This window comes from Schistocerca piceifrons, chromosome 3 (genome assembly GCF_021461385.2).
Source record: "Schistocerca piceifrons isolate TAMUIC-IGC-003096 chromosome 3, iqSchPice1.1, whole genome shotgun sequence".
NCBI classification, from domain to species: Eukaryota; Metazoa; Arthropoda; class Insecta; order Orthoptera; family Acrididae; genus Schistocerca; species Schistocerca piceifrons.
In genome coordinates, this window is record NC_060140.1 from 70641768 (window position 1) to 70655841 (window position 14074).

The 14074-nt window shown below is 37.7% G+C and overlaps 1 protein-coding gene across 1 annotated transcript in view; it reads right to left on the reverse strand.

Annotated features, from left to right (window-relative positions):
- The window catches only part of LOC124789463 (probable tyrosyl-DNA phosphodiesterase), a 100671-nt gene extending 89372 nt beyond the window's left edge, over positions 1-11299 (reverse strand). The window contains exons 1-2 of the mRNA XM_047256830.1: positions 10894-11299; positions 4090-4200 (exon numbers count right to left, since the gene is read on the reverse strand). Coding sequence (XP_047112786.1) covers positions 4090-4200; positions 10894-10936 — 154 coding nt within the window. The 5' untranslated portion in view covers positions 10937-11299. The remainder of the gene's footprint in view (positions 1-4089; positions 4201-10893) is intronic.
- Between the last annotated feature and the right edge of the window lie 2775 nt (positions 11300-14074).

Genomic DNA, 14074 nt, shown 5'->3' on the forward strand with positions numbered 1-14074 from the left:
GTGTTTAAATAGTATTTCAACCCAAAGTGAAACAAAAATTCCCATTTTCTCAAAGGGTCATCAATATGAATATTAAAGAAGAGCAGGTAACAGACTACACTCTCTTCTAACCCTCTGGTTTACTTTGTTTTTGACAGATATTTCTGTGTCAGTTTTATTATTTATTGTTGTATTTGTATATACATCTTTCAAGACAAGTGTCTGCCTTCCTGGCTGACCGCCGCGTGGAGGACCTGGATTCGATTCCTGGTACTGCCAGGGATTTTTCCTTGGCAGATCTACTGGAACGAGGTGCATTCAGTCTCAAGATGCCAACTGAGGAGCACCTGACTGAGTAGTAGCCGTACCATGTCTGCTAACTTGCCAGGAGCATGGGATGGCTGTGTGCTGCTTCCAACACTATAAACTGCTTCCACATGACACCATTGGCTGAGGGTTGACGTGACAGTTTGTTGGGTCTGATTGGTCTCTCTCTGGCCAGTATGGTGGCTCTTATTATTCAATAGAAGTGTGACATGCCTGGCTTATACCGTCTCTTATGTTATGCTACAGAGACATTGTCTGCCTATTTGAGGAAACACCTCCACATAGCTTATAAATGTTATACTGGTACCATAATAATACTGTTCCAATAAGTTTTGGGTGTGCAGCCACAAGAATTCTCGTTCTTCTTCTAATATTTCGGCCGCATAACGTTCAGCCATCTTTAGAGTGAGCCGCAAGACTGCCGTTCCAGTGCTCGCTGCGTCCCTTTATACTCGTGTACCGCGCAACTGCGCGTGCAGCCACAGATGCAAATGCACCAGAGACGTGCACAATGCATAGTCGATTTGTGTTGGAATGTCGATATATCCTTGTGAGCTGCACTGTGACGGCGTCTTTGTGAGTTTATTACAGCAAGTGCCAGATTCTATGAGTTATCAAGGTTGAAACCACTATCTCTATTAAATAAATTCGACGTCAAGCGAATTTCGATTGCCTCCTTGACTATCGAGTCCCACAAAGATGGTGTGGTTGCCAAAATTTTGACGTTGTCATACAACATACTGTGACCAGTGTCAATACAGTGTTCTGCCACTGCCGACTTGTTAGGTTGTAAAAGTCGTGTGTACCTCTGGTGTTCTGTACATCTTTCTCGGACAGTACGAGTTGTTTGTGTCTGCAAGAAGAACTTCCCCACTTACAAAGAGTGTTTGAAGACAACTCCCCACAGCAAATACAGAAAGCACTGAAAATTAAACTGAAAGAGACCACAAAGAAAGCAGGAGAAGACAAAGAAACCTTTAAATCGATGGCCTTCCTGCCATTGTGGGTAGCCTCTCATCAAAATAGGACGGATTCTCAGCAGACACAAAGTAAAAGCGATTTTTCGTTCTACACCCAAGACAGCTGCACTCGTGGACTCCGTCAAAGATGATTTGCTGTTCCAAAAATCTGGAGTTTACAAAATTCCCTGTGAATGTGGCCTTTCTTACATTGGACAAACAACTCACATTGTCCAAGAAAGATGTACAGAACACCAGAGGTGCACATGACTTTTACAACCTAACAAGTCGGCAGTGGCAGAACACTGTATTGACACTGGTCACAGTATGTTGTATGACAACGTCCAAATTTTGGCAACTACATCATCTTTTTGGGACTCAATAGTCAAGGAGGCAATTGAAATTTGCTCGACATCAAATTTAATTAATAGAGATAGTGGTTTCAAACTTGATAAATCATGGAAACCGGCACTTGCTGTAATAAACTCACAAGATGCCATCACAGTGCAGCTCACAATGATATATCGACATGCCAACATGGATCAACTGTGGAGTCATAGATATACTCGCGCATTGTGCACATCTCTGCCGCCGATCAATGTCTCTGGCGCATTTGCATCTGTGGCCGCATGCGCAGTTGCACAGTATACGAGTATAAAGGGGTGCAGCGAGCACTGGAGCAGCAGTCTTGCAGCTCACTCTGAAGACGGCTAAACGTTATATGGTCGAAGTATTAGAAGAAGAAGGAAAATTCTTGTGGCTGCACAACTGAAACTTAATGGAACAGTCTTTGTGCTGCCAAAACCTGAAGATTCACATAATCATACTGTCTTCTTTTCTTCTATGAGTTGTTTATCACAAACATGATGTCAGCATAATAACCTTTCTTCCTAAAATCATTCTACTACTGAGATAAAGTGCTTGATATCATTACTTTTACTTTTTTACAGAACATCTTCATAGATATCTTATAAGCTATATCTACGGGACACTTGAGGAAGGATTAAGAAGTCTGTGACTTTTAAATAAAATAAAATAATTAAAAAAAACGTTTAGTTACCAACATATATTCCTTTCAGTGCAATACACTTGCCCAACTTGTTTAAATTGTTTTAAAAAAAATGATTTCCTAGGCACAGCAAAATACTGATTTTGTTCCTGCCATGATATCTTCATCAGATGTGAATGTCTTCCCACAGAGCCAATTTTTCATGTTTGTGAAGAGAAAGAAGTCGTTGATTCAAATCTGGAGAATAGGATGGGTGAGTCTGCTGTTCGTAGTATAATTTCACAAATTTTTCCATGTCAATGATATACGTGGGGGTATGCACTGGCCTCATGAAGGAGAACCTTTTTTTCACCAAGCAGGTGTCATTTCTGTTAGAACTTCTTGTGAAATCGATCCAGTAATGCAGCATAATATGAACTGTGATCATTTTACCCCTGTTAGTTAATTTATAAATTTCACAGTGCTGGGATAACCTGGACAGGTGCAAAGAGATATTCCAAAACTATTTTTAACAAGATAAATTTTCTTGTGCATATTGTGTCTGAGCAACAGAATATTGTGCAATAGGGACCAACCACTGAGGCAGTGTGCTGCAATTGCTAAGACACTGACCTCATACTAAGGAGGACATACTGTTCTCTGTCCAGCCTTTAGGTTTTCTGTGGTTTTCCTAAATTATTTCAGGCAAACGCTGGGATGATTCCTTCAGCAAGGCCACAGCTGACCGCCTGTCCTATCCTCGTAAAAAATCTTCATAATTCTAGGTGTCGGTATATTTGAACTTTTTATTTTTATTGTTTTATGATGACAATGTCATTATCAGAAAATCCCTGGATGAATGAACAAATAAGTAAATCAATAACACCTTGGGAATCTCACAGGACAGCTGCCATGACTTTCCTGCTGACGAAATGGTCTCTGTTTTCTTCGGAACATGTCATCAGAGAAAAGTCACTGCTTGAAATGTCTAGTTTCAGGTAGAAAGTATACAATTTATGTTTCATCAACCATAGTATAATTCAGCAAACAGTCATCTGGATTGTACTTTATTACATTCCCATATTCCTGAGAAACCATCATACAATTCTGTTTTTATCAACTGTAAGGTTTTGCACCACCCATTTGTCAGATTTTTATTAGTGGTCTTGCATCATATTATTGCGAACTTTGTTCACCTTTTCTTCTTTTGTGAACTCAACTGGGCATTCTGCATGCTCAGCATCTCTCATTGTTGAATGACCACACTGAAATTCACACTTGGGAAGCATGTCGTGTAACAAAGCAGAGTCCCCACAATATATTCTCAGCTCTTCTTCCATTTTTTTTCTATTACTTCCAGACAAAAAGAGCTATGAGAAGATGAAATTCTATTTTATCCATTTTTATGAGGCAACACACAATACTAACTTTAGACAATCTCAACAATTATCTAAGAAACACACAACAATGAATTTATCTGATTATACTCAGGACACTTATATAATTTCAGTGCCAATAAGAAACCTGCGATTTGTGTGCAGTCTCTCATCAAATTCCCAGATGGATCAATCAGTCTTAGCATGCATCTTTAATTTCTGCAAATTCATATTGCTATTTACATTCAGTTACATTCCATATTTCCAAATAACTTTACCAAACTTACTGCAATTTTTCATGTGGTTACGAGTATTCTCACAAGTACTGATTCACCACAGACTTTCATAAATTTCTCTAAAACTCAACAGTACCTCCCGAAATCCAGGAAATTACTGCATTCCAGTAAATGACAATGAATTACAGTTACATGATGCAGCAACACAGTAAACAAATACTTACAGTGAGGATGCTCATACTCTGAGAAATGATTTGGATTTCTTCTGTAGCAACTTTCACCAAAAGTACATGTCCGTGACTTCTTTTGTGGCACTGGGCTTGAACTGGCACTCCCTATGAACACACAAAAAACTCAATAGATTAAACTGCTGTGTGCTGCAGCTGACAATCACACAAGCACAATTGAAATCTATTACAACATAAATTCCTTTTGTAAAGTAAATAATTTATTGTGTGACTCAGCAATTGTATTTTAATGGAAAGAAGTGGACTGAAAGTTTTCAGAAAAGAGATTTTTAGGTACTGATGCCATGAACAAAGTTTCTTTTAAACTAATGTTAGCTATCACAACAATAAGTGTAAAGGCTTGCATCAGGCTCTGAATTACATAACTTTTTCGTTTTATCCGAAGAAATTCACAAATACATTTACCTAAATCTAAAAAAAATGTCAGAACGGGTTCATAAGGAAGGTCTATTTTGTTGCTTTCCAGTGAATGCAATGCCTTATTTATGTTTCAAGTATTCATACTGATAACATACTATGTCAGAAGCTCTCTTAACTTCACAGAAATCAGAAGCTCTCTTAACTTCACAGAAATCCACAGGTAGTGTCCAGGAAAGCAACGGTAATACCTTACCTAATGTTTCGCTGACATTCATGAACCAAGCTGTGTGATATGTCCTCATCAGTACTCATTCGTTTGCTTCACCAACTTCAAACCTTACAAGCTAACCTGTACATTACAGATTAGTCTGTTACTACAGCCTACATTCCATAAAATCATACAAATGCAAAAAGATGTTGCCAGGGTTCTGTCCTCTTCCTCTTTGTGCACGTGATGTCGCTCAACACATCACCATTATATCACAGGACAAAGCCAATATAAAGTATAAGTAAGTTTTAGTTGAAACGCATGAAGATAGAGCTATCCAAAAATTAGAAGCTGTTATCAAGTTCAAAACCAAAAAACACAAGCAAGTTTTGTATAGACTGGTGTGCATCAATGTGCGCATATTAAATATTGTTACACTAGAATATTTATAACTGTTCCTGTGAATGGAACCTAACTGAAAAATGTGTAGGACATTCCCAGAAAAAAACTGAAATGTTGCTGTGTCGCTGAGCATGTGAGAGAAGCCAAATAACAATTTATGGTGGTTTCCAAATTGATTTTTGAAGGATACAGAGCAGAAACTGTATAAAAATTGTCATCATTTGTTGTTTGGCAGTAGTTATGGTAGAAAATTTCCTACAAAAATTGTGCAAATGAAAACATTCTTTAATGACACGACATAATCAATTTATTTAATATTTATGCAATCATTAATGGATAAAATGAGCTTGATACTTAATCAGGGACTCTATATATTTTTTTGTAGCAAGAAATTCTGAATCTAACTTGCTTGCTGCAAACAATAAGTGGCTACTTGACAGACAGTGAACTTATCTATATAATTTTATTCCATTGTCTTTGTATTTTAAACTGTTATGGCCTGATATCTAGTCTACGCTGAGCTGTACCATACAACAGTCCAATTCTCATACTTTTTTATTTTATTATTTAGTAGCCTATTTCATTAGTTCGCCATGTGAAGAGCATGAAATGCTTCTATCATTATGACAGTTTGCTCTGTTTTTCTTCTTTACTTAAGGTACCTGTTTTCCATGAACAAACTGTGTCCATCATGGTGTTCATCTGATTACCTGTTCATTCCCCCTCTTGGAGGGTCCCAAACATAACTACAACTTTTTGGGAGGTATCTTAATTTTGTATGGCTTTTTATTTAATCTATCTGGAATCATTCACTGTTTCTCCGGGGTGATAAAAAAACTGAACTGTGTGTTTTAAAATTGTGTTCGTAAATTTATATGCCTGGCAGAGGGTTTATTGAACCACCTTCAAGCTATTTCCCAATCATTCCACTTTCTAACAGTGCATGGGAAAAATGAACACTTAATTCTTCCTGTGTGAGCTCTAGTACCTCTGTTTTATGACAATGATTATTCCTCCCTATGTAGCTGGACTCCAACAAAATATTTTTGCATTTGGAGGAGAGTATTGGTGATTGAAAATTCATGATAAGATCCTGCCACAATGAAAAGTGCCTTTGTTTTAATGTCTGCCACCTCAATTCACATATCATATCTGTTGCTCTCTCATCCCTATTTTGCAATATTACAAAATGGGCTGCCCTTCTTTTGAAATTTTTCCATGTCCTCCATCAATCATATTTGATATGGATCTCACGTCATGCAGCAATACTTCAGAAGACGATGAAAAAGCGTGGTGTAGATCATCTCTTTAGTATCCGTGTTGCATTTTCTAAGCATTCTGCCAATAAATCACTGACTCTGGTTTGGTTTCCCCACCACATTGTCTATGTGATTGTTCTAAATTAAGTTTTTCGTTACTGAAATCATTAGTTATTTAGTTGAATTCACTGCCTTCAGATCTGTGGGATTTATCGTGTAATTGAAATGTAGCAGATTCCTTTTAGTACTCATAGACTTTCTGCACCAGACAGATATCTTGTCTAAAATAGCTTGCAATTAGTTATGACCACCCAATGAATTACTAGTAGGTAAATGATAGAATCAACTGCAAGAAAACTAAAACAGCTGCTCAGATTGTCTCCTAAATAATAACGAACAGCCAACGGCAAATAACATTTCCTTGGAGAATGGCAGATATTACTTCTGTTTTACTCGACAATTTTCCATCAATTACTACAAACTGTGACCTTTCGGACTGGAAATCAAGAATCCAATCGCACAACTGAGATGGTACTCTGTGGCACACAATTTGATTAGAAGTCACTTGTAAGGAATGGTATCAAAAGCCTTCTGAAAATCTATAAATATGCGATCAATCTGATACGACCTGTCGATGGCACTCATTACTTTGTGGGAGTAAAGAGCTTTTCGCATTTGACAATAACAATATTTTAACCCATGTTGATTATTTGTCAATCAATCATTTTCTTTGAAGTACTTCATAATGTTTGAACACATTACACATTCTAGAATCCCAATGCAAATCGATGTTAGACATATAGGTCTGTAACACAATGGATTACCTCCATTTCCTTTCGTGAATTCCAGTCTTTAGGTACAGATCTTTCATTGAACGAGTGGTTGTTTAGGATTGCTAAGTATGCAACTACTGTTTCAGCACACTCTAAAAGGAACCTAACTGGAATACTATTTGGAACAGAGGTCTGGCTTTATTAAGTGATTTCAGCTGCTTTGCTACACCGAGGATATCTACTTCTACGTTACTCGTGCTGGCAGTTGTTCTCGATTTGAATTCTGGAACTTGTTTGTTGAAGGAATTTCAGAAAACCACGTTTAGTAAACCTGCTCCAGCGTCAATGTCATCAGTGACATCACCATCGCTATCACGCATCTTGTTGCTAGTGTACTTAACATACGAGCAGAAACTTTGGCTTCTCTGCCAGATTTCTAAATTTCGAGCGTCTGTAAAACTTTGCCAATATTGAGGATTAAGCATTCTTTTAAATTTAGCATGCTTTTTTCATTGCTTCTACAACAGTGTTCTGACTGTTGTGTGCACCAGGGGGAATCAGTACTACGACTTATTAATTTCTTCAGTATATACTTTCGACTGCCGTCGATAATATTTCTCCGAATGCAAATCACATCTGGTCAACTCCTACATAGTCAGATTGGTAGCAGTGGTGACTGTCTTTTAGGGAGGCGTCACGTGAATTATTATCTATTTATGTTACTGGGAGTAACGAGTTGCCATGACATGTATTCACCACTGTAGTGAATCTGTTCTTATGCAGTCTGTAGATCTGCTGTTATGGTCTTCTCAAATAGTTTTCTTGTTTCTACTACGTGGATATTGCGTTTGACCTCACTACAGTTTGGGGGAAGAGACAGTCCGATTAGATCTCTTTGCTTATTTTCTGACTGGATTAATTAGTTTTTCATAAATAAGAGCTTTCTTAACGTATCTGGCAAGGATTTCACAGTCTTCATTGTATGGCACTGCAATAGTTCCATCTTTCCTTTGGAAGATTCCTTGATTAAAATTTCTATAATGTTTGAAGCACTAATTTTGCATGATGTTGTTCAATAATTTCTTTATGTACTTCTGCTTCTGCATATATGCTTCGCTTTTTGTGTCCCGGTTTTCTTCTTTCTTGTATGTATAGCATTTTCCTCCAGCAGTTACATGAACCTTCAATGCCTGTTAGCAGTTATCATTCCACCACACATTTCTTTCTCTTTTCGATCCTTGCTATTTTTTTTCCAGCATGTACAACTGTTTTTTTTTTATTTTTTCAAAGTCTTTTCTCTATTCGTCGAGTTACTTCTGTTATTCTGTTATTTTTTTAAATTTCTTCTTAAGTTCCAGTACTTTTCTTCATACGCTTTTACTGAGTTCCTATTGATGAGCATTTTTTTTAAGTTACTTATTTGTGCATACCATGCATTGGATTCCCAATATTTAGTTATGTTGAGGAACATGTAATTTCATTTACAAATTAGTTGCATCATTGGCCCATTTTACCTATGGTTAAATGCAACTAGGATTAACACACGAGGATTGTGTTCATATCCACACAAAACTTAAAGGCAAGTTTAAATTTGTGAAAAAACTCCTAGTTATGGTGAAAACTTCTGTAGCATCAAAGTAAAAAGACTTAGCCTAACACTTATGAAATGAAATAGGGATATACCCTTACAGAGCTTTACACATCATACATCAATAAAACATAATTTAGTGCATAACCATGGATAAATTTTCTACCCAGATTAAACCATTGAAAAAAGACCTCTAGTTACACAAAGTAGTAGTAAATAATAGCTCAATATTGCTGTTACTTGTATTGTTAACTATTATAATCATAGAATGGAAAATCCAGGGTTGAATAATGGCAGTATTATGAAGAGGATACACTGCAACTCATCATATAGAGAACACTTTGAGATGCTGACAGGCACAACAAAAAGACAGCTAGGCTTATACATTCCAGCTTTCGGCTAAAACGCCTTCTTCTAAAGTAGAAAACATATACACTCACGCACAGGCACAAGCGTGCGCACGCACGCACACAAAAGTCACAGCTCACACACACCTACGTACCCATACAGTAATCGTGTGTGTATTTCTAGTTTAGAAGAAGGCCTTTCAGCCAAAAGCTCAAATTTATAGCTGTCTTTGTTGTGACTACCTGCAACCCAACGTCACCTGTATATAGGCCCTAGTGTGAAGCTATTATAATCATAGTAGGCCTAGTATTAGTCACTGTGTAACAATGCACCTAGACTCATTTTTTCTGAATTTGTTCTTCAATTGACACACCAAATGATAAAGCATGATAACAAGTTGAATGGTGGATAGCCCGTTTTTAATAAACACTTTAAATTTTGATAATCATGAAATACCACTCTACAGACAAGGATATTGAGAAAGCAAGGGGGAGCTTACCATCGAGTATATGACTATAGTGGAATAAACAAAATACTGACATTTCATTAATAGTCACAAAACACAGGACGGTGTTAATCCTAAGCGTACGCAAAAGGCATGGGAATAGCTGATGGTTTGTGGAGAAATTGTCCAACTTCCTCTGTTAGGTAACCTTTCCTCATGCTAATATTTGTCATTCAAAGCTCACAATTGGTGCCTGTTAACTCTGCTACTACAGTCAGTATTAACTGAAGCTGTGGTGATAGACTACATATTGCTAGGACACGCTGCAGTTCCTGAGAAATGTTTTGAAAGTATTACTAGGATAAAAAAATGGTACTTATCGAGTTTAGGGGGACACCCATAAAATCTTTGATTTTTTTACTGATTATCGTCAATTTGACCATGCTGATCACGAATATGACATTTTTCAGCAAACCATGACCGAAAGCCCATTCAATAGCTGAATTACTATCACGGCAAATATCGAACAAATTTACCATAACAAATTCGGTCAAATCAGGGAAAATTCTAGTCATTACGAGTTAGTAGAACAAACGTACAGAACAAACACCGAACAAACACTTAACTTCACTGTTATTTGACTTTAGTGCAAACTGAATGAGGCGATTTTATCCGAGTGCTTTAATGTGCTACGATTTAGCTTGAATGATGTTTGCAAATAACATATTCGTGGTCCGGTCAAAAAATGAGAAAAAAAAATTTTCATAAAAAAAATTTTTCTCTCGATATATTAAAAAGTTTTTCTTGGGGATGAAAATAAACATCATCTTCGAGATCAACAGTCTAACTAATCAAAAAGTGAGAAAAAATATTTTCGAAATTTTGTCCCACTAAACTCGATGAGTGCCCAAAAAACAAATATGCAGTTTTATATTCTCCAGCCAAGAGAAAACACTTACTTAAACTGAAAGGCCTTTGCAGTTTCATTTATATAAGAAGCAATGTATTCAGTTAACAGAACTTTTGTGAATGCAGCTATTGAGAGGGTTACATGTTCTATAGACTGCTGCACGATACAACTATTTCTTTGACATGTGGTTACTTAAGAAACAAATAAATACATAATTGTACATGATATCTAACAGAATTTACTATCAGTAAATATCAGGCTGTTAAAAATAATCAGCAACATTAAGCTGAACGACAACTGTCAGAAACCTGATCGGTTCTTAAATTCTATGCAGAGCTAGTGGTCGCATTTTGCAAGGTGCGTATGCGCAGACACAATGTTATAGCAATAGGTCATCACGAACTGAACTGCTATATGACAATTCAGTACATCATCTGGCAGCAGCTGCCCTTCATACCAAAAAGTATACACAAATATTTCGTCTTACCACTGTCGTAAGGACGTTTTTGTGCAGGACTTGATGAAGACATGTCCAATAACGTGATTACTTGCTGGAACCACAAAATGTTCTGACGACCATCTGAGCAATGTTTATTGTAAACATAATTTTTTGAAGTCGTTTCTCTTACTTCCCACGACACATCTTACAGCTCCAACCGGATGAGTGCACAAAGATCCGTATTGTTTGATGCTTTACTTGAGAGAAACACATCTATTACATTGTATGCTGTTCCATTTGATCTACGTAACCCTACGTCCCAAACCATTAAAACCTGGCGCCTATCATTCAACACGCGTCAAACAGTGTTGACAAACTTTACAGCTTTGGACAGCAACGCATCTTTGGTTAGCAACTAAATAAGGAATTTCGCTGGAGTTAATTTCCGAAGATATTTAGTATTAAATACAGAATATTGAGGCACTTACAACTGGTGTGAGTGTGATTATTGTGTCAAAAGACAACGTATACATAACCTCATTAGTTAGTGGTACTCTAGACATGAACACTGGGTCTTTTGGGGCGGGGGGAGGGAGGAGCGAGGTGGTGCCTCTCCCGATGTACAGTTGCACATTCGCGAGTTGCAGGGTGAAGAATCTCTTGCGTGCTTGAGTATGGAAGATCAGTCGACAAGATCTGGAGCAAAGCGTACGTTAGAATGGAACGAAGATCTAACAGAGAGTAAACTAGCGATCACCGCTCAACATGACAACAAGAAACTAGAGAGGTAACAAACTAGACGTCGTTCAAAGGCAGATATGAGTGGCATTTATCGTTTATTTATAGATCTATGCCCCCTTTCCCGCACGGAGACGTTAGTGCAGTCGTCAGGTATTAACTGAGCTAGAGAAAAGCGTTTACCAGAAGCACAGTTCGCACAGAGGCATGCATTCTCACTCGTCCAATTGTAAATATTGTCTATGATCAAAAGGTATCAGACTGATGGAGTTCACTCTTTTTACGTTTTTGTCAAAGAAATAAGTACCATCGCCTGGCTCTGGGGAATTGTTGTTCATCTCACACTCGGTTTATAAAGATTCACTCACACGTCTCTAGGTCGTTAGGAAGAATATAATTCGAATTGATATGCTTATAAGGGAAGCTGACAATAAATTTATGGAAGACAACCGAGTGGGCCACAAAGAGGTTGTTGCATATATACTAGGCCACAGAATCCATCACCAGGGAGTTATAGGAAATGTAGATATTAGTCTCTTAAAGCAGGAGCTAAATGATGCAATTCAATCTATGATACCTGTTACACATATTCGTAGGATGTTCAATCATATGATTCACTTGGGCACACTAAGCAGTGTCCCTCGACAAACATGCATTCTCACGTTTGCATCACAGTTCCTAACCAATCATTTTTCAATATACAGTATGCGATGTGCAGTTAAGCCTTTCATTCTACGCCTCGTTCCTTCTACTCATCAAACAATGTTTCTGTAGTCTACGATTTGGTCACTTAAACTTTCGGTGTCGATCAGAAGTCCATTGTAATACATGTGGAGGTAACAATGAGGCAACTCTGTGTACAAGCTACACTACTGTCCAATGTAACTGAAACAGCAGGAGGTTAAAAAGACTTCAGCTATCCTCAATAATTCTTTCAAGTAAGCTGAGGAATATGTAAATCCCAGACCATATGCTACAGTTGCAGGAAATCTCAGTAAGAGCAAACTGGACAGGGAGAAGAAATATCCTCGCCCACAAACCTCTCGTAACAGATTCATGACAATTGTTCATCCTAATAGACCAAAACCTTCATAGCCCTTACCATCTCCAATAATCAGACACATGTGGCCAAGTTCCTGAAGGGGAGGACAAGAACATAGCACTGATAGAAAGGCTAGTGTCTATAACATTAAATTTGATAACTCAATTAACTTCTTCTAATAACGACAGTGTAGAGCATGCAGGCATCTGCAGTATGGTTTTCTCAATTTTATACAGGAAATAGAATATGGACCAGAACCAGACAGCAGCATTTTCTCATTTCAAGATGGTCCTTAATATATCACAATGGAATGCAAGGTCAGATAACTCGAACAGAGAAATCCTGGAAAAGGAGGTGAATAACTGTATTGTCACTGTGGCTCTCCATGAAACGCAAATTCGTTTCAAAGAATTCAATTTAGAAAGGTCAAAAGACCAAATGGTAAAGGAAGAGTGGTACTATTAATTAAGGACATCATCAGATAAACTAAATCCACTTAAACTTTAGCAACCTGGTATTTCAAGTGGCAGCTGCAGAAATAGAAACAACAAATAGCAACTTCTGTATTATGTCCATTTATAAATCACCACCGTCTGTAGCTAGTAGCAGTTCCTGGCATCAATCGTTTACTCAACTCCATCCTCTCTTCCTTATCTATGGGGATTCCGACTCTCATCACAGTGCCTGGGGAATGCTGACAATGACCCAGATGTTTCTTTAATGCAATAGAAGATCTTGATTTGGTCATTCTGAAGGAAAGCTCTCCTATAGTGTTACCTTCCCCTAAGTCTTGTGTCATCTGATTTCTACACAATTTAGATCTTAAGGTATTCTATGGGAACAGACTATTTCCCCATTAGAAATAAGTATAAGAAGGAGATACTATTCAAACAGCCCATGGAAAACAAATGACCCTTTCTGGGAAAAATATAAAAAAAAACTACGCAGGAGTCCTCAGGAAGCGAAATCCGACATAGGCGAAAGGGAAGCTTATGCCGCACTTCTGTCAGCCATAGATCTAGCAGGTAGCATCTCAGTAGCTCAGCGGAAAACATATTTACTCTGCAAAACAATGTGCTTTCTGATGGGACTCTGAATGTTCCACAGCTGTGACTAAACGAAGTTAGTCTTATCTAAATACCATAGTGAATAGACATTGCAGCGACTTGTAGAATACAGAAGAATATATGCGAATATTAAGAGATTCCTGAAGAAAAGAAAAAGAAGGCTTGGGTAAACTACTGTAATATACTGAATAAGGTCTCTTAACATTTCAGAGGTCTGGAGGACAATCCCATCCCTAAAACATCCTAATGCTGTCTCTTCTTCAATGGTGGATCCTGTGCAGTCAGAGGAATTTGTGTCAAATGTGCTCTGAAATCATCATGGCTATTTCAAAGGAAACAGATTGTATACCTCTCCAGGAATTCTTATGTCCACTGTGATATG